Source organism: Mugil cephalus, chromosome 20, assembly GCF_022458985.1.
Source record: "Mugil cephalus isolate CIBA_MC_2020 chromosome 20, CIBA_Mcephalus_1.1, whole genome shotgun sequence".
NCBI classification, from domain to species: Eukaryota; Metazoa; Chordata; class Actinopteri; order Mugiliformes; family Mugilidae; genus Mugil; species Mugil cephalus.
Window position 1 is genome coordinate 17724442 of NC_061789.1, and position 21790 is coordinate 17746231.

General features: G+C 44.8%; 1 protein-coding gene across 4 annotated transcripts in view; it reads left to right on the forward strand.

Moving 5' to 3' along the window:
- The window catches only part of znf385c (zinc finger protein 385C), a 120022-nt gene that overhangs the window by 68627 nt on the left and 29605 nt on the right, over positions 1-21790 (forward strand). Inside the window, exon 1 of one of the 4 annotated variants that reach the window (XM_047570856.1) lies at positions 6397-7048. The exons of the other annotated variants lie outside the window; for them this stretch is intronic. Coding sequence (XP_047426812.1) covers positions 7039-7048 — 10 coding nt within the window. The 5' untranslated portion in view covers positions 6397-7038. Of the gene's footprint in view, positions 1-6396; positions 7049-21790 lie in introns of those variants that run through there. 4 annotated transcript variants of the gene reach the window in all.

Here is a 21790-nt window from a genome sequence, read left to right on the forward strand (position 1 = left end):
ATCTTCCGTCTGACTAAAGCGTCCAGTTATTTTTGGCAGCCGTTACGTCAGATTGACAGCATGCTCTTGTGCTTTCTATTCCACCCGAGGCATGAAGCAGACACCAGGATTCCCACCTGCCTTTTGTTCCCCACAGCCGGCGTTTTCCCTCGCCGCATGATCCATCTCACCTCCTCCTCTTCGCGCTCCTCTCCGTCATCCTCCACTTGTGAGCCCAGCCAAGGCGACGAAACGCGCTGATGATTTATTTACGTTAGGGAACCCATCTTCCTCGCTTACAACTCTGTTTCTTTCTCTGAATATCCATACACACACACACACACACACACACACACACACACACACACACACACACACACACACACACACACACAGGTTTTTCCCTCCGTCTGCTCTTGGGTGTGTCTGTCTGTGAAACTGTATGTGACAGTGATGCTAAATGAGGCGTCCTCTCTCCTGTTGTGATGAGATGGAATGTGCAGGTGCCAGAGATTACACACACGCACACACACACACACACACACACACACACACACACACACACACACACACACACACACACCTCTTTCTCTGTAGCATCATGCTGTGATGAAGTTATAGGTTAACACATATGATCTGGGCATTTGACACCACCATCAATATATGGAGTGGGAACAACAATGTCTGATATAAGATTTAAGGAGAGTACAGACTGAAGAAGAATTATGAAATATGCCTACAAACAATTGAAAGGTAAATGCGTATTTTTTTTAATATATATTAGGCTACAGTTAGGTTTCTATTAAACATTTTTCAGGCAGCACATTTTAAAGTGAGGTAAGCTAAGTAAGGCACATTCATTAACAACTTCTTTCCGCAACATTTACAAGTCTTCAGATTTCATGGATTATTACAGTGTGCCATCTAAAGTCACAAAGGAGAGCGGTGTTGTAAATGCTGCAGCAGAAGGTGAGCAATGGTGAATTAAATGATGAATTAATGAGCTGGATAAAAAAGACAGAGCACATTGCGCTGGAGGATGTACACAAGCCAAATGGGCTTTCTACAACACTGGCCACCCAAATGTTATTGCAAATAGCTTGCTGCTCATCTACAAAACACTTATAAAATATTAATTTAAAAAAAAGTCCCATGACAACTCTCTAGTATTGTCCTTTTATTGACCTATGAAGCAGCCAGAGTGATGAGGGTGTCCACTGAGGGGACCTCAGAATTGTTTCTCTGCTGATTGCAGATGATATGCTCCTGTTGCCTTCACCGACTGTGTCCTTCAGTACGCAGTGGGATGATTTACAGCTAATCGTCTGAGATAAAAGTCAGATCCTCCAGGTCTGAGGCCATGGCACTCATCCAGAACATGGTTGATTGCTCATGACAGAGGAATAGAGCAAGTGATGGAGAGGTGGATTGGTACAGTGTCAACAATACAAAAAAAAGTAGTTGCTCTGCTTGACCACTAGGGCCAAAAATAGTTTCCTTCATCGGTTAACTGGATTTAATCGTGGAGACAAGGTGAGCTCAGACATCCAGAGGGATCTTGGCGTAGAGTTGTATCTCCTTTTGCCAGTGGCCAGTTGAAGTGGTTTGGGCATCTGTTAGACAGGATGTCCTGCCAGCTGGAAGGAGACCCAACAGAATTCTTTGGAGAGATTACATATCTCATCTGTCTTGGCAACGACTTGGGATCCCTCAAGAAGAACTAGTTAGGGAGGGGAACGTCTGAAATGTCTTGCCTAGCGTCATGCTGCAGCAAACCAACTTCGGATAAATAGACAAAAATGGATTCAAAACATTAAACTATTTTGAAATCTGAAACATCAAAACATTTATTTTAAGAACGAAGGCAGGCATTTTTATGACATTGTAATTAGCATTTCCTTGCATGTAGAACAGAACGTAGAAGTTTTCTAGGTGTATACCACAGACTGTATAAAGATAGACAATGGAGCAGGTCGTCAAAAGTGAAGCCAAAGCAAGTAGAGCTCCCTTGGTGGCTGGCTGCAACATAGGCCAAACTAAAAAAAAGTGACATGACATTTTAAGAAGTTAGTATACAGTAATTCTGATTCTGATTCCTACTCAAGTGTCCATTTTTTTTTTGAAAAGTTTTGTTTTACTTAATTATTTGACGTTATAGAAGCAGGTTGTGACATCATGCTGACTACCAGTTGTCATGCCAACTGCTCTGTGAAGTGGTCAGGTAAGAATAAATAATAAGTACAGGTCCTCATGGGCCCACTCTCGGACAGACTCTGGCTCCAAATCCAAAGATGGCGCCGCTGTATCTACTGTAAAATAGTGCCTGCTTTGCCAGTGCAAGGAAGTGGGTATGCGTTTTACATATTTATATACAGTCTATTCTATTCAGTTTATAGTTTAGTTGAGTTTGGATCATAACTGCAAAAAAAGCTTCATGGATAAACTGACCGAAGAATTTGAGTTATTGCCTTTAATACATAGTGTTGGATAGGACTGGGCATCTTATGCCTTCATCCATCAGCATCTGTCTCCCCTGTCCACCCTTTTTTAAATTACTTTAGCCCCTCACAGTCAACCCTCTCAGTGTTCCTCCAACCTCCTGTCAGTCTTTCTGTCGCCTCGTTAGTTAGTCTCTCTGTCAGTCAGTCAGTCAGTCAGGTAGCCAGCCGTCCCGTTTCGCTCAGAGACTGTTCCCTTCCAGTGCTCTTCAGTTCATTTGTTTGTTTGTCAGATAAAGAGGGTGGGAGAGATTTTGGTCTAGTGAGAGATAGTGAAGAGGAAAATATATGCCACTGAAGTAAGCAAATTGACAGCGAGATTGAGAAAGTGATATTGGAAGACGTCAATTTAGAGTGGGGGCTTAGTGTCAGGCTTTCAAAGTGAAGAGAGAGAGTGTGAGCGAAGTACAGGAAGAGAAAGTCCAGAGTTTACTTTAGAGAGAGATGTTATTTTGAAGAGAGAGAGAGAGCATTGATGGCTTAGTGAGAATGGGGGGAAAAGTGAAAAATGTTAGTTTAGAAGGGGCGACTGATGGCAAGAAAGAAGATACGTTAGTTTAGAGTGAGAGAACGAAGGGGAGAATGATAGATGGCTGTTTGTCTCCTGTGCTGCTGCCAGTTATTACCTATTGGGGCCTCAGCAGCAGGTTGGCAGAGTGAACTCTAATTGAGGAGGCCGGTGGCTCGGAACAGCAGAGAGAGGGGCAGGCCTAGCTTTATTTTCTGCCTCTTCATAAATTAGCCTGTCAGTCATTACTTCCCGACATGTGGCTGGGATCGGAAAACGCCATTTCCAGACACATTTGAATTTGTCAAGTTCCTGTGCAAAAAAAGCACAGGAACTTGACAAATTCAGTCAAAAATGTACCATTAGTTTTTCTTGTCATACGCCGACTCATCTAAAACGGCTGTGTCACACCTCTCATGCCGTTCTTGTATCCCTGCCACATATTGGATCACAAACAGGTGGACATTACTAGGCATTCGTGCGTCGACAGGTATTGATCAGTCTGTCTCTGAGAGGCGGCTGCATGAACCACCAGGGATCTTCACGTCACCACGACAGAGACGCTTTCTGGGGGCGTGTTGCCAGCTGTTAATGACTGATGCACGTCCAGGTTTGTGTGGTAAATATAAAGATGGAGGCGACGACGTTGTAGAAATGCCCAGATGCCACCACTAAACAGATGTCACATGGTATTAGGCTTGCATGGCGTGCCGCACCGCCGTCATCCTCTCAGGTGACAGCAGCTATCTCCATATTTCACGCTTCAGCTTAACCCCGTCCTCAGGTCTTGATCGCCCGCCTCCCACCGACAGTCTCTCTCTCTCTCTTTCTCTTTCTCACTCATTCACTCCCTCACCCATCTCCAACCTCCACCCACCTCGAACCAACACGCGGCGACAGTGCCAGCACACTACAGCGCTCACACCCACCGCATGATGATTACAAGCCGCTCGCCTCTTCCATAGTTTTCCTCCACCAAATAGCACACACAATGTAAAACTCACCGATGCAGCACCTTAAATTAACCGTTTTTAGTATTAAAATACAGCATTTTATATTGCAGCAAATCTATTTTTGGAAATATATGTTTGGGAACCAACACACTGGTGTGCTCTTTTTCTGCTTGGCGCATTCAAATTGCCCACAACATAGGCTAATTATCAACCATCTGTAGCTTTAAACAGAGCAGAAAGTACACATTTGCAGAAACACAATTTCATTAAGCCCGTGTGTGACAGCCTGACCTTCTCTTATCTCCAGGGTCCGTCACTCATCACCATAGATACTTGGCCCTAAGCAACTCCGTAAATATCGTCGGTATTAACGAAGTCCACCAGTGTTAACGGCATAATCAGTGTCCCCCACATGCAAAAAGAAAAACTGATATTAGAAATAATCTTATCTGCCCGTTACAGCGCCCAGGGCATTGAACCGTGAAATTAACAAGGTAAAAACTTTTGTCTGTGCTGTTTATTCAAATTAATGTTTGAAAATGCTGAACATATTTTTTGATGAATTATTATCGTTTTAATTAACTAAAACGGCATTCTTTTGATGAGTGGTTCATAGTGACTTAGGGCCTGGCTTGGGACTTGGGGCTTGTTTGTCCAGTAACTGCGCTCATAACGCGTGGAACAAAATGGAACAATAATGTATGAGTATGAATATGGACCTTTGGCAGTCTGGCTGACAGGTGTGACCGGGTGTTTCTTTTCTCTTTGAACATACAGAACAAACAGGCTAGAACAACTCATCTTGGCTGAGGCTGACTGATGTCAGCTTGGAGCCATTCCAGACTTTCTAATTAGCCCTGGCTCTGGCATGCCAGCCCGCTGGCCGATGGTTGGCATGAGGCATTGGGACAGCCCAGCTGCCCCCGTGTCCTTCACTGTGCCCCAAGGGAAAGTTTGCGGATCCACTGCTGCCTCTGTGAATCGGAAGGAGCAGAAACGTGAATCAGAAGAGAAAGGTAGCTCACGCCCCACACAACAAGAGAGGCAGTATTTTAAGCTGAAAAGGGAACTCTCCATCAGCAGTCTGGTCGGTACAACTCTCCCCTTTCAAGCTTGCGGTATCACTTTGTGGAACGACTCTTTAAATACGTCCGGCATAACATTATGACCGCCTTCATAATAATGTGTAGGTCTCCCTTGTGCCTCCAAAACAGCTGTGACTCATCAGTGAATGGGCATGACGGTGTTCTGTGGGGTCGAGGGGAGGGGCCTCTGTGGATCATCCTACAGATACTTGATCAGTTTGGCATCTAATGAATCTGGAGGCCAGGTCAACACCTTGTGCAGTCTTCATGTTTTTTGAGCTGTTCCTGTTGAGGATGGCCTCAAAGAGTGTCATTGCTACGTGGTTGGGGTTCCTGCTCTGCTCTAGGTGGGTGCTGCACGTCTAAGTAACATCCACATGAATGCCAGGTTCAAAAGTTTCCCAGCAGAACTTCACCTGTCAAGGGGTTTAATGTTGTGGCTGACCGGTGTACATCATGTCAATTACCATGACTGGTAAAGGGCATCATATATAGATCATATGCAAGTGTGAAATTAGACCATTTCAGAGGACAGTCTAGATAAGAGACCTTATATTCTTTTCCAGTTCCACAGTGTGTGTCAGGAACAATTGAAACGCATTTGAAAGCTTTCTCCCACAATGCTGTCATCAACACAGCAGCCCCAGCAGGCATTTGTGCCAAACCAGCAAATGTAAGAAAATTGGAAAAAGAAAAAAAAAAAGAAAAAGAAAAAAAAAAGGCAGAAAGAGAGTGAAAGCAGGAAAGGGGAGGAAGGGAGGAGGAGACGAGGAAGTGAACTGAAAGAGCAGGAGAGGCAGAGAGGGAGCAATTTAATGCTGTAATTAAGTTCCTGATAGCACCCTGGGAGATGTGCTTTGGCGTAGCTCCAGGACAGCTTAGCATTGCACCAAGGCTCTTCAACACACAACCTACTTCCGCACGCGCACACGCACACACGCACATGATTTGAACAAACAGAAATGTAATACCAGCAGGCTCTCTGTGCTCTCAAGCCAATTCTAAATCCCAGAATATGTGTCAGCTTCACCAAATGATGCATCGACAAGAAGAGACACAAAGGGGGAGCAGACTGGCAAGAGGGATGGCTGCGAGAAACCATCACTTGCAGTCGCTCTCACTCACACACCGACGTGCACACAAGTTAGCTGCCTTGACAAGTGCACACAAATCATCCTTATGAGAGTGCGAATAGAAACCTGTCACAGAAAATATTCTTTTCTGTTCCCTTATGTTTACAGTACTCATATCATGCTTCTGCCACCCAGACCTGCGCAGCGCCTCCTGCAGCACCTTCTTCTTCTTCTTCTCCTTTGCCAGCATGCCAGGGCATATAGAGTATATGATTAAAAACTTACTGACCTGTAAAGCAAGAAGTTTGACATGGAGGGCAATGTGTTGCTGTGCAGGTATGGAGACCGTTAAGAACATATCACCTACTTTGTCCCTGTCTGTGCAGCGGTCCTGTCAAGTTAAATGAACTCACTGAGAGGAGGAGAGAGGGGGAGGAAAAAAGGTAGGACTACAGAGAGGAAAGGATGACAAGGAGAGAGGACTCGCGGAGAGCTAGAGCAGCGCAAAGAGCGAGAGAGAGACGGAGAGAGGGAGGGAGAGAAGAAGCAGGCAATTACACCCAGCTCCTCTCCAACAGCCCCATTCCTCGCCTCCTTCAAGCCAAGCGGAGCGCCAGCACGAGCCATAGGATTTTAACGCGCGCCAACAGGATCGGAGATTTCTCGGGGATTGGTCACCAAACGCGGAGGAGAACGGGATACAGTATCACAGATAAAGAGTTTTGATTTGAAATAAAAAAGAGGCAAAAAAAATCATCTAGATTGGACTCCTGTAGATTTCACAAGTATAAGACTCATACAGCTGCACCTGCGCGTCTTGCGTGTCCTCTCTGTCTCTGGGGATAAAAGTGCGTAAATATTTTTTTGTTTATTTTTTTTTACCGTTTTTACGCAAGGTGACACGCCGAGCTGGAGACACGCGGATACGGTCCTGGAAGAACGATGTTGATCGGTGAGTGTGTAACACCTTCACTTCCACTCTTTACCAGTGGTAACGTCTCAGCAAGCGATTTTGAGACAGATTTATGAAATATACCAGGATCACCATTATCCGTCATGTGGATCACAGTTACGTGTCCGATTATCCCTGAGTATGTTCATCTAAAAGACGTTTCTGAGTGAAACAGGCGCACTTAAAGTCAAGAATATTGAAAATGCCGAACGTTTAAAGTGACTTTTGTGTGATTTCGTTTATCAATGCGCGCACTTGTAAAATAATCCTTCTGCAACCTGGGTAACGGTCGCTGCATCAGTCAAGTTATATGGAGCTCTTCACATCTCCTAAAGCCAAACGTGTGCGTCCTGACTGGTGCGGAGTCAGCCACATCTCAGCCGCCTCATTCCTCTCGATCCATAGCTCAAAGTTGTCTCTTTTATCCGTAAGAAATAAAGTGCACTGCTGCCACGAAATAATCACTGTTGTTGTTTCTTTTTCTGATTTGAGAAATAGAATGTCTCAGAACACCATGACCCGCTTTCTTAAACATCAGACGCATAGCAGTCAAAGCAATGGATGCGTTTTCCTTTAACTCTCTTGTGTTATTGTATAGTCATACACAAGACCCACTCTGAATAAGGTCTTCAAATGTTTTTTGTTGGTTTGTTTTATTTACAATATAAAAAGTCAGATACACGTTAATATCATGAATATTTATTTCTAGACATCTATTTGTCCCTGTGCCATTATAAATAAAAATCAGCAACATGGGAGATGTGTGAGGTTTTACAGGAATTATTTAAGGAAAATTTAAATAAAACATGGACCATTTTATGCACCAAGTTTAAAAATTGGCCGACTTCATCCACAACCAGAAATTTATTCACTTGCATAATGTTAGCTGTGATTATCTGAGAGAGTCAAGGTGTACTTTTCTTTTGTGTTGGCTGAGCTGAGGAATAACTAATGGACCCGTGCCCAGCTGGGCCTCTGTGCTTGACCTGAAACGCCGATTCACGTCCAGAGGCTCATTCCCCTCCCACCAAATAAGCAATCAGTTTTTCCCTGCGTGTATAAAGCCTTTAGTCCGTCCTTCCATCTCGGAGACAAAGACATAGAAAATGTAAGGGTATGTGAACGTGAAAAAGGTACAATTTGCAGTGACTCAAAGGAAATGCGTTGATGGTTTTGTTTACAGACTGGGAAGTAGAGGCTGTATACTTAAACCAAAACCTCTGGATGTGATGGATTTCGCCAAAGTCAGATTACGCGGTGCTTTGCGATCTCGGTGCTCTTAAAATGGCTTCGGTGCATGGGCAAATGACTCATGCAAATGGATGCCACATTAGCATTTCTCCAGATATTGACTTCCGCCTCCTCCCAAACGCGACTGGTAAAGACCGATTCGTATGAGGTCCCAAAGCCACCACCGTAGAGCTTTTTGACTGAAATGCGGTCTTCTCCCCTCTTGCATCAGTGTTCTTTCCCTCTTGCCCTGTTAGTCGTCTCTTAAAGAACGGCTCCTCTGTCAAATGGACCCGTAACTACTCGGCCCTTTGTCTTGTACTGATTTCACCTCGGCCATTATGTCGTCTTTAAAGCCAGTTAAAGGGGGGGTGGGGGGGGGGGTCACAGCGGACCTCTGTGGCTGCTCTGGCTTCTTCAGTTCCAGCTAACAGCTTTTACTGGACGATGACCATTATCGCCATCTTATTTTTTAGAGATACAGAGATTTCTATTCAGATGTTGGACAGCAAAAAGGCCGGTACTGTCCACCCAGGCAGGGGACAGGTTGTGGGCCTGTGTCAGGGCTGATTATAGGCCTGCCCCTTGGGTAACGAGTGCCATTCTTCCCCTCCCACTCCTTTTTTTTATCTGCGGGATCTGAGTTTGGGGGGGAGTGGGAATGCATGGGAAGTAGGGCTAATCTGCACTAAACAGGGTCCCAAGCTTGATCAGGGGTAATTACATGGGGCTAGGATTACAGTCTGCGACCACTCGGTGAAGGCTGGCCACACCCTGAAAGAGAGCAGGGCTCTGAGAGATTAATAGAAAAGAAAAATGACTACGGAAAGCAGGCTAACTCACTAATAGCACGGTAAGCATACCGACAGTATATTTCCCGGCTTTGAAGCCCAAATGTTTCGTCTTTAGTCCTTAACCTTGAGATGTCCACTTACCCCGGGTTTCCAGCTTTTTAACGTGCCGAGGCCGGAGGGCTTCCCAAGCAGCAAGGAGCAATAGAGCGTCTGTTTGAAGTGGTCGCACGAGTGGAGGAGGTGTAAATGAGGAGGTTAATGAAAAGGCAGCACTGTTGAACAGAGGGGCTTTGGTCCACTCTCCGCCAACTACACATCTGCACCACCATCCATTCACCGCCTCCTTGAATGTAACCTCCTCCTCCTCCTTGAGTGTGTGTTGTACTAAATGTCTGTGTATTTCGGGTTGAAGCAGCTGCCTTCTCTCTGGATGGACTGAGTGTGTGTGTGTGTGTGTGTGTGTGTGTGTGTGTGTGTCAGAGCAAAGCGAGACATTATGATGGATGGATCTCCTGAGCCTCTTGTCTTTTCATTCATCCCTCCGCGGGGCGAAGGTGGCTGCTCTCCAGCTCCTGTTCAGCCTACCTCCGACTACTCCAACCCACACAGACACACACACACGGGAGAGACAAACGGTCCCCACCTCAAACGACAACCGTGTAGTTAAACTGACTTTTAATTATTTATCCTTACCTCAGCTTCTGCTAATGTCTGCCACCTACATGAAAAGTCACGCGGAGATGAAAGAAATGTCTGCTGCTACCACATATTGTTCCTCATCTTAGCGCATTTTATATACTGTCCCGCTGCCGGAGGAAAGTTCTATCCCACTTTCATGTGGTTGTTGATGTCTGCGTGCGGCACTTTTTCACTTTAATGTGTCAGGTAACAGGAACAAGGGGATGTGTTATTACTCCAAAACTCTTTCTCTCCGTGCTTTTTCCGGTCTCGCCGTAGTCGCTAATCTGGATCTCGTTCCTCTTCTCTCTCCCAGTAGAGATGAGTCCATGAGGTGTGAGTTTAAAGGCTGATTCTATTCACGGAAGCTCTCGCCGTGTTGTGTGTCGCCAGTCTTTCAAGTTCACTGCTTTCCAGGGCTGATTTTGTTCTTAATTGCAGAAATTCAAGTGTGAGTCACAGCTTCCACTCATAGTGTGTGTGTTGTGTCGCGTCTTTTAGGGCTGCTGGGTAAAAATATCAACACTGGACTCTGATGAATTTCTTTCTGTGTCGTTGTCTTATGTTAAAAGGGAACACTATTTTACACAAACAAAATCTATTCAGTGCTGCATATGGAGACAAAAGTCGTATAAAGAATTTTGTGGCCACAGAAAGTTAGTAAATGACTTGAATGAAGATGAAGAATAAGAAACTGAGATAAAAAAGAATGCGTCATGTTTTGGGGGATGGCACAGCTGACCCTCCAGTTGGTGGGAATTTTTACCATTGTCCTTTCATGTGACAGAACTGCATTTCATTGCATTTTTTTTTGAGAATTCGAGAATTCAGTTTTTTTCTTTTTTCTTTTTAAGAACGCAACAAAATTGACCTGAAAATACTCCTAAAACGGTGCTAAAACCCACCATCGCTGGGAGAAAACGTCCACATAGCCGGGATATATGGAGGAATCCAGCACATCATAAATCAAAGCGAAAACTCCGTATTTGCATGTAAATGGGCGGCTGTGTTTGGAGGGGGACTTTTGTGCGTGAATGATATTTAGATGGGTTGGCGACCGCGGTGAGTGGGTGGACTGCGGCAGTAGCAATAATTAGACCTGTCCACATGGAGCTGCAGGCGCCTTTCAGACAGGTCAGAGGTCAGCAAAGAGCAGAGATCGCAAGTCAATGAATCTACCTCTCAGTGGCAGCCGTCCCCTGGCTCTCATCTCGGGATGCGTTTTGGCTTATGCACGCATTTGCATGCCGTTTGTAGTAGAAACTATTAATATGGAAAAGTGCAATTTGTATTGTGATTGTCTGCTTTTCTGCGCGCAGCGTTTGAGTACAGGGTTTTTATGTTGCCCCTTTCTGGCCTTAGGCTCCCCGCGGGGAAAATGCCTGTGCGTGAGTGACAGTTCAAGTCATTTTGCAGAAGTGACAGTGTGGGTTTGATTGGGCCGCCCGCTGAAGTGATGGCTTCAGGATGCTGAGAGCTGCAGGCATATGTGAGCCCCAGCGGGAGCTCTGACAATATGAGAAATGGTCCCACGCTGCTCTCTGCACCAAAACCTCACCACTTAGCCCCTCGTTCCCTGGGTGCTGAGGCTAAAGACCGAGGCCTCGGAGAGAGAAACAGCAACGTGTCACCTCCCGGTGTTGTATTTGTGTGCGTCTCTGCACTCGTGAATTCTTCAGCTGCTTTCAGCTGAAGTGGGCCGCGGGTCTACTTGATGCTCTGACCTTGACTTAAGTGAGCGAGAGAAGAGCTAAACGCCTTGAAGAGCGACAGACTGGAGGATGAGAAGAAAAACTCGCAAAGAACAAAGAGAGCAGCAAGGAAGAAGTAGAAACTGAGATGTAAAGGGAGAGGATAGAAACATGGGTCTCTCAGTGTCTCGGGCGTATTTCCGGGAAATCAAACCAGGTTGTCTAATCCTGCACTAGCACAAGGATCGGCAGCTGTGAAAGTAACAAATGCCATCGATATTATAGTCAAGTCCCAGCCATCAGAACCCGGCGCCCTGACCACCAAACTGCAACACTCCGGGGGTTCGCTGCCTATAATGGAGTGCAGCTTGTGTGTAAATGGTGGTAAGTATAAACAGAAGATGCGGTGATCCAGGTCTAATTGCTGTCTCTGCTCCAGCTCTTTGTGAGCCGTCGAAACGCTGACCTCCACCTGTACTGTACACCATTTCACGAGCATTTAACAGCCCAGCGCACTCCAGACTAATTACAGTGGCCGCGAATTAATATCCAATCAATGCCCTGGATGCACATACACACTTCCACAAATTAAATGGAAATACTAGGTGCATGAAAGGCTGTTTGCAGACACCGGAAACCAAAACCCTAAATGGAAACCCCAAGATTTTTTTCAGTTAAGGGTTAAAAAATGATTAGGAGTTTTTATACTACCTAACCAAGACAAATATTTTAAGGTTAAACTTTTTTTTTTTTTTTTTTACATCAATAATCCTTGTGACTAGGAGAAAATGTCAGTTGTAAAACACAGAAATGTCACTGTTAAATTATGTATACGTGTACGTGGGATTTTAAGCTATTTATACATAGATATACACATTTTTTTACTAAGCTTTTTTTTTTTCAAAAGGCAGAACTCCAAACTGCTGCACTAAAACAACAAACGAATATACATAAATCAATTGACAAAAGATATGGGTTGCATTTTGTGTACGCACCCGTGATGCAGTTGCCGATATAGGTGCTAAGCATTTTCCGTTTAGTGTGAGTGCATGCACACATCAATTGGCATTTTACGGCACACGTAAACGACAAACGTGAATAAACAAGTTGTAATTGGCATTTCTGTTGCACATGCGGTCAGCGGTGAAATGGTAAAATAAAAATCGCTGTGTGATCAGACACAAAACAGTCTATGAGTACAGTATGTAAAAATGCAATGGAGGTATAGATGACGTAGGTCTAAATTACCTAAATTATGTAGGATATGGACAAGCTCTACACATAATCAAGTCACTTCTCTGTGTTTATATTTCCCACTACAAAGGTGTCCGTGTGTGTGTGTTAGTGTGCGTGTTGGCTCGCGTTCCCAACAGAAATTGGCATACTTGCTTCTGTTCGTCAGCAGTGAGCCATTGTGGAGAGAGCCTGACTGGGAATGATCAGCTCTAATGATTTTATGAGAGTCTACATGATTAATGTTGGCACAGCAGTGTGTTTGTGAACCTCTCTCTCTCTCTTTCTTTCCTCTTCCACCCCCCCCCCACGGCACCCTCACTCCCCCGTCTCAGAGAAACTCAGAGGAAATATCCAGTCTCGGTGTGCGCTGATTTCTGTGGCGTTAGCTGTCATTCGCCACATTAGTGTGTGACAATGGGTCCCTTTGAAGTGGGTTATTCTAGCGCGGCTCACCGCCCAGCGCAGCGGAGAAGATGTGCCAGCTCACTGTGCAGACAGGGCCAGCTCCGAGCGCGGGGATAGACGGAAGGTATAGCAGTGCACATGCACGCCTGCACAGACTAAATACTGGGGTCAGCACAATAGCTTTCACACCCACATCCTCTAAATACTCTTTATGTAAGCACTTCCATCCCAGACAAAAAGCCGCGCACTCCTCCTCTGCATGCGCGCATCTGCTTCACGCCAAAAAAAATGAAAGAAAAAAGAGCCTGCGCCATCCTCCCATCACTTCATCAACAATCCACCCATCTATCTGTCCCTCCGTCCCACCATCTATCCCCGTCTCTGTTTTTCACCATCCTCCTCTGTTCCCTCTGTAGGCCCAGTCCAATCTCAAAGCTTAGTTGGGCTTCGTCTCTCTGAGCTTATCTCCAAAAGCTGCCTCTTTCATTTGAGTAAATGCCTTCATTCCCAGCTCCTCTATGAGGAAGCTGATAAGGGATGTCTTTTATCCACAGCAGATAGGCTTTGCCCCCCCCCAACCCCCCTCAGCCCAGCGTGGGTGCGTGTGTGTGTATTCGTACGCCTGCACAACATATGCAAAATTATGTGCGAGAGATTACATTTGTGAGGCTCGTGTGAATGTTTTTATTTTTCATATATTTGTGAGACATGAATAGTTTTTTTTTTTTTTTTTTGGTATTTTAATGTATGAGAATCGCTAATAATTCTGCGGCATAAATATGCAGCACATCCGGTTTGGAGCCATCTTCTCATACTGCTCGTCATTCAAATGTGACATTTCTGTGATTACACATAATCACAGGACTGTTGCAACCTTGCAGGTGTCTCTAATAGGAAGTGATTAAGTGGGACAAGCTAATCATCGCAGTGCCTTACTCACGTGTGTGTGTGTGTGTGTGTGTGCGTGCGTGCATGCGTGTGTGCATACACACACGTGTGTTCGCGAAGAGACTGTCTAACGAATTGATTAGGGCTGCAGAGTGGATTTGTCGCCAGGCACGGAGAGATTACTTTTGTCTGTGTTTGACTGAGTCTAAGCTGTTGCCAAATGCTGCACTTCTGTCCCCGCTCTATCACAACAAATGCATTGATTGGCCTTTGATGCTGCAAATGTCAAAGCCTCACTGAAGACATTTTTAGTGTTTAGTGTTTAGAATGAAACTCTGGCAGACGTCTGCGCGGAACATGCTGCGGACCGGCGTCGGTTCTGAGCAACAAGGGCCTACACGTGACTGCCTAAAAGTTGTTTTTGTTCGAGTCTCTTTTGCTGCCTTGAAGGCTGCGTTACAGTAGCAGAGTGGTGCAGCAGGTGGTAGCAATCGTGCTACAATGGTGTTCTCTGATCTGGGTGAAAATCTCTCATCTTGTACATGTTTGGGGCTCAAGGAGCTGCCATGATTCTTTTTTTTACCCTCAGCGGAGGACACAGCTTGCCTCCTTGGATTTGCATTTCCTGACATTGCCCTGCCAGGTTGGGGGGCTTCCACCCTCCCTTTGAGCACTCCGCGGCTCATTCTCTCGAGGGACATATGGGCAAAATTTGTAAAGCTGCCGGAGCAAGTGCAAGAAAAATAAACTCGTCACTGCTCCCTCGTTGACTTGGGTTTGTTTGCTTGAGGCCAACGACCCCGTCGAGGCAGATCTTAGAGGAACGACTCGCACAGAGTCATTGAGAATGATGCATTAACAGCTCCGCACCCATTAAAGCTGCTTGCTTAGGTTGAAGCCAGACACCACTTTGCAGGGAACTATCAAGCCGCTTACCAAAGAGAGGCTGATTGAATTCATTTGCTTACTAATGAGGAGGGCTTGTGAATTGTACACTCCCACAGCTACACTTCCACCTGTTAAAACCATTTGCTCATTACTGCAATCACATCCAGCATTTGTTCTCTATTATAATCAACCCCATTTTTGTCACCTCATCAGGCACCTTTGTGCCATTTTTGGTGCAAAGGCCCATTTCATATGCGCTGGTTTTCCATCGGCTTTTGTCAGGAAAAGTGGCAACTAACAGAGCGGTGACGTTTTGTCTAGGGTTGGTATGTCAGGAGGCAGGAGCTGGGGTGAAAAGTTTGACAGTTTGTTTGAGGAATTTCTGGAAGAAATATTTTCTTGAAGCACAATGTGACTAAAAATGTGTGTTCAAGTTGAACTAGCTTATACCAGTTTTTTTTTTAACCTTAAAGCCAGTTTAAATCATTTGTTGAAGTGATTTTCTTTCCTTTGCATGATCCTACACAAAAACACTCGAGTGTAATCAAGTCCAATCAAATAAATGTGTAACCTCTCTTTTCCTCAGTCAGTCAAGACAATTGATTTTATTAGAGGTAATTGTTCCCCGTTTGATGCTCATGATGTCTTGATTAGCCCTATTCTCTGGAGTGTTGTTGTGGAGAGTGCGCTCTCCTGCTGTTAAGGCCAGATTAACGGTAAATCCTCTTTGTCTCAGCAGACAGCAGCAGACAGACTGAAGTGGGTTAGCTAAGGCCCGTGCGCTCCGTCGAGGTTAACGCATGTTAGTCCAAGACAAACTGAGGTTACACCGGAGTTATGTCATCTGCATTAGCTGCATGGAGAGGAAGACATCTGTGCATGTTGCCTTTTAAATATGGGACTGATCCCATGATGTCTGGACTGATGTAACACTTTGCTAAGATTGTGTCCCACGCAGCACACACTGTGCCACCCCAGCTGAGTCCTATATCCATAGCTTTTCGTATGCAATTTTAAACTAATATAGACTTGATCAGTGTTACAGAATATGTCACTAAGCGTAACACTATTATAATGTATTTTCACAATATACTTTGGGGAAAATAACAATATGTTCTTTTTCCAATTGATTTTTTTTTACTGTCACGGAAATAGAAGCTAAATAAAAATAAAATTCACTACAATTTAGTAATTAATAATTGCAAACACAACATGTCAAATATGCAGTAAATAAAATAATGCCTCACAAAATAACAGGGGAAAAAAGATGCGCGGGCCATTTTATTTCCTGTGCCTCCGCTCTTACCTCTAATTGAAAACATGAATATGAATTTATTTTTGCGAGTAGTCCATAATAACAGAAATCACAATTGCCAGTAATATAAGTGTTACTATCCATGCTAATTAAAAAAAAAAAAAAAAAAAGAAACACAATTTTGGGATTTTGTTGGTTGAAATAAAAAAATAAAACACTGCCACGTTTGTAGAACAGTTGCTATTTTACATGAGAGATAACTAGATATGACGAAGGAAGAGTAAATAAATGTCAGGATTTAGGAACATTTGATATCTGAGGAGTCACAGTCAATCAAACCTGATCAAAGGACACCCACACAGTCTTTACCAAGCAGATCAAATCACTTTTTAAAATATTGTATTCTTAATAACTATTAGCTTTTAGATTAAATACTTTAATTGAAAGGCTAGCAATGAATGTGTCAGTGTAGTTTGTAGAGGTGGGAAAAAAATATCGATATTGCAATATATCGCGATATGTTTTTCTTCTAATACAATATCAATTTGGACTCTCTTAGTAACGATTTTAAAAGATAAAAAGAAAAAGTCATGTTTTGGGGCGATCTTGAACGACCATCGCACCTCCACCACCACCTTTTCTGCACAAGTGCAATAAACTGGAAAGGATCATTTGGATTAATCTTGTTTTTTGACTCAGTTCCTCCAATGAATTATCACTGTCATCTGATGTACATATATGCAACGTGTGTTTTAAACTTCATTTAAAATTTCTCAGTGAACTATGTAGAACATTGAAATATATGGCAATATCATAATATTGGAATAATGTATCGTATCACGAGTCCTCGTCAAAACCCAACCCCTAGCAGTTTGCTTATCCCACCCATCAACACGAGGAAATGAAGTTTATATCACGGTTTGACAAATTTAATGTCAGCAAATGTTTAATACCTATAGAAGTGCCACTCTATATATATCACTCAAAAAATAATGTAACATATAAAAGTAAAATAATATGGTGTTATATGTTTTTTAGCAAGGGTGCCGCCACCTAGCATATTATACCTCAAGGTGTCACAGAGTCGGTTGGCTTGGCGGTAGACGGCCAAGTCATACAGTCAGCTGAAGGATGCAGCCAACTCCTGTGACATATTCACCTCAAAATGGCGACTTGCTAGCTGGCACGCTACGTCGAAATTACGACTTTTTCTTAAATCATTGAGTTTAGGAGTTTTTTAATATTTGGTTTAGGCAGTGGTGTTTTCTAATATAGTTTGCAGAACCAGGACCAACGCATGCACGTTTCATTTCCTCTCTAAGTGGTTATGAATGTGTAATGTTCAGAGAATCCCGATTTGAAGCAAAGTTGTCAGGGTGTTTAGATATTTTTGTATGTTATGTGCTGGTTTTATGTCGTGCTCGCACCAAAGCACCAAAGATTTTTAAATAATACCCAGTATTACAGCGCTGTGTGAAAAGCTAAAGCGAACTGCCTGCTATGTTCCTCTGACCCTTGACAAATTTAGAGTGTGGAGGGTGTTGACAGGGAACTGATAATGTTACAGCGCCACATTAAAATCATGTTCCAGATCATTTAAGCCCATTTGAGAGGAGTTTTCTTTCAGCAGAACTGTGCTGCTCATGGCGACGCGAGCGGAAGCGTTCGGTTCGTGCCGTTCGAACAGCGGCAGTTCCAGACTCACCACTGGCAGACTGCAAAGAACTCGCCGAAAAATATTTCACATGACGAGGGCTTAATGTAGTGTGGCGCACCTTACAGCGTCGGCCCCTTTGCGGGTGTTTCGCCCATCCCAAATGACCTCAGAGCCTGTTTGGTGTCTTTTCATTGGACGGCCTCCACTGTGCTCTTCTCCGATAAGTAGTAACGCTTTGTCGCTTGAGGACACTCCAGCAACTTTCAATCGGGATTAATCTGTCTTTGAGATCTGTCAAGGTCTCCGCGGAAGCGCAGCTGAGAGAACAAGAGAGAGAAAGAGGAGTGTGGTTATAGAGATGGGCCATTTGTAGCTGCTGTCTCGGAGATGCGGTCCCATTCCCACTTTGCAACCAGCGGGGACAGCTCACTATATCATTCAGCGGTTTGTTATTTCGTCTGAAGCCTGAGTTGGCCGAAGGGAAGAAATGCCTGTCTCTTTCCCCTGTTGCCTGAAGGTGAAAGCCATTCATCATTTTCCAGAGAGCATGTTTGTTTTTGCGCGCATTCTTGTGAGTGTGTGTGTGTGTGTTCATGCAGATGTCCACATCAGTAGGCGTTCATAAAGCGGGAGGCTTATTCTTAAGCCATCAGGTGTCACAGGCTGTTGTTCAGGGTGAGTGCGCCACATTGAATTCCTTTGATCCAGTTAGGTATTTCATTGGTGTTAAACTAAACAAACCTAAGCGGTTGCTGGAGTTTTATTTATTTTAGACCGTGACAACAGCCTCGAGTCTCTCTATTATATACCTCTCCTATCGGGCACCGTTATCTTTTTGCAGTGATTCGCTGTCAGAGCTCTGTAACGTGTCATTTGAGTGCTCATCCTCGTATGTGGATTGCATGGTTTCTTACACCTGATCCTCACTGCAGCTGAAACAAAGTTGGTGTTAAACTTTTACGCTTTATGGGCCCTGTGTGGCCACGAGCGCAAGGATATTCTTTTGTAATTCCCAATACTCCCCAGTGAAACGCAGTGATCCACGTTTCTGCAGTTTCGGTGCCAGTTATTAAAAGCCAGAGGAAAGGTTACAGTAAATGCCACTCAGCTGAAGTGCAGCTCAAGGCGGATTTCCCTATAACCCTCATGCCATCCCGAGTTTCCCCCCAATATTCCTATAACTGTAATTTCGCGTTAATTGCTTTTTTTTCTTTCTTTTGCACCCCCAAAATTGATAACAGCAGCCCCTCTTTGTCCTAAAATCCGCACGGGAGTGCAACTTCACATAAAGTCTGCTAAAGGCTTTTTTCCTTGACACGTAATTAAAATTAAATGCAAGAAGAGCAAAACCAACTCCTCGCCATACACCTGAGTCTGATTAATTGGTATTTTCCTCTGAATCTCCTCCTCCTCCTCTTCCTTGTCTACAGCACTGTCCCTTTGAGCCCCCACGCCCCCGCCCTCCCCTTCCCTTTCCAATCTCTTGTCACCCCTTCTCTCAGACACCCTGGGCACTCATCACAGAGGTCACGCACCTGTCGCCCGCTGTAAACAGGAAATGAATAATTCAGCAGTCGGCCCTGGTTGACTGCAACAGCTGATGGTCGCTCCGTGACGAGCAAAGATTTATCCAAAGGATTCGAGTTATAATCCTCAGCTGGAATCGCACTAATGAGAAACGCTCTCCAGAGAGTCTGAGGACTCTCGCGGAGCCGGACCGCATGTCCTTGACCTCTGTGGGTGATAAAGTTAGTTTGAAGTGGCAGTCTGTAGTGGCACGAGAAACTTCTGCCTGACACTGCTTTGCATTTTTACAGTCGGGCCAGCTTTACTTTTAACTGGGCTAACCAAACAAAAAAAAGATCGTTAGCTCCTCTCCTCTCCTCAACTCAGCTCAAGGTGTCAGCCCATAGAAGCTGACCTATATCAGACAGCCAGTTGTGTTTGAGTGAAATACCCAGGTAGCAGGTTGAGAAGCCGCAAGATGCCAGTTGGGTCCGCCGGGTTGCTAGAATGATTGGTTTTCAGTCCTTATCACCACGCCAGCAGGTGTCTAAGATGTGCTGTACTGTTGCACTCGGGGGGCAATTCACAATTATAACACCCCCTAGCCACCGTTCAGCCATCCCTGCCACACATACAACCCCCACCTCCACCCGTCCGTCCCTCTGTACCTCTTTTCCTATCCCTTTCATTGAGTGAAATCCTGCTGGCCAATGCTAACTTAGGAATCCTGTTATGGCCTCACTCCACCAAACACCTGCACAGGCTCTGATAAGAATCCTTATCTGCTCAGTCCCTTGTCCTCTTTACACTCAGGCAGAGCGGGAGGGCCCTAGAGCTGGAGTGGAGGGTATATAGCACCACCACTGGTGGTCACATTGATTGTTTTTCAAACACATTATTCTTTCTGGTGTGTCATGTTAAAGAGGGCTTGGAAGTAAGTAGCAGGCTGAGGCACAGGGGAGGGGTGTTAAATCCTCTGCTGTTGTGAAGTCTTCCTATTTAAAAACATGCCAGCTGCCAGCCTCGCGTGCGCCTCGATCAGTACAATACCTCATATAAAGAATCAGCCCTTTATGGCGTCCTCCCATCTTTATAATTACGTGTGAGGAATGAGAGGAAACATCTGCATGCCAGCGCTTTGAGGAGAGGAGGAAGGAGACAACAAAGGACGGAGCAGCTCCTCACAAAAGCTTTCCAATTTGCAGCTTGCAGCTGTTTCTCTTCAGAGAGAGACTGTCGAACGGCCTGTCCTCTCCCAGCCTAAAAGTGGTTCACAATCCAATCAGCGATTTCTCAGCCACGGCTGGATGGGCGCTGACGTTTGGCACGCCATGATACTTTTCTTCCTTTGTAAGAATTTGTTGACTGTGCCTGTGCCTGAGTCTTCTCCTCCATTAGCAGGTGTTTAGACATGGGCAAATCCTCCGTCCTCCGCGAATCATTTGTAGATAGGATTTCACAGCTTTTCACAGGTGCGCCAGCTATCAGATCAGATCAAAGCTGTCCTCACATCCGCATCACCTACTGCTCGTGAACGTTAATGTGCCTGCATCTAACGCCGCTGCAAACCGTCTTGCGCGTTCACCTGCACAAGGCTGGGAAACTGCGCGATTGTGACGACGTACAAATATTTAGCGTCCTGGGCGCGTTGTGTTTGCTCGTTCCCTGGCAATCCCCCGCCATTGTTCCACTTTTGCTTGGCTGCATATGCTGCACAATGCTTCTAGTGGATGCGCGAGGCATGGCACTGCGACCCGTAAATTAAGTCCCACAGATGTGCTTCTGTAGATAAATCTTCCCGCTCACGAGGAATTATTCTGGCAGTGAAGTCGAGGCGTGAGGCTGATTTGAAACAATTACAGCCCAGGTTGGGCAAAATTAGCTAGTTCAATTCCCAGGGAGGCCGCTGATTGAGAGCGAGGGCATTTTAAAAAAGCGGCTGGGGGTAATTGGTTTTTAACACCCACCTGTCTTTCAGCCAACGGACGCCTCAGGGTTAAATTCATTCAGCAAATTGGGTCTGCTTTCAGTCAGCAAAGATGTTTGGAAGACAAAAGTTGTCAAATTGTGATTTTTTTGTGAACCGCTACTGCGTCCGTTTTTCTGTGTTAGTGTATGCGTGTGGATATAAAGCTAATATATGCGTTGCCGCTGTGCTAACCCCTGCAGCTGGAGGAGGACGTTTATTATCACATTCATTCCTATGCTGTAACTCCCGTGTAAATGCAGCTCTGTTTCTCAAATAATATAAGAGCTGTCTCCCACTTCCCTGCTTCCGCGGATGTGTCAGAGGGAAGTAGAAAAGAAACCCTTTGCCCTACAGCTAGGACTTAAAAAGAACAAGAAGCCTTTGCCTTTTTATAGCCAGTACACATTTCCATTAAGAGTTTTAATTGGCCGTAGACACGCGCCTGAAAGCAGAATTCAAATTAAGTGAAAAAAAAAAGTCTGGAACAAAGAGCCTGGAAAGAGCGAATGAGTGAGGAAAGAGGCATTTTGCGAAAAACTAATTCA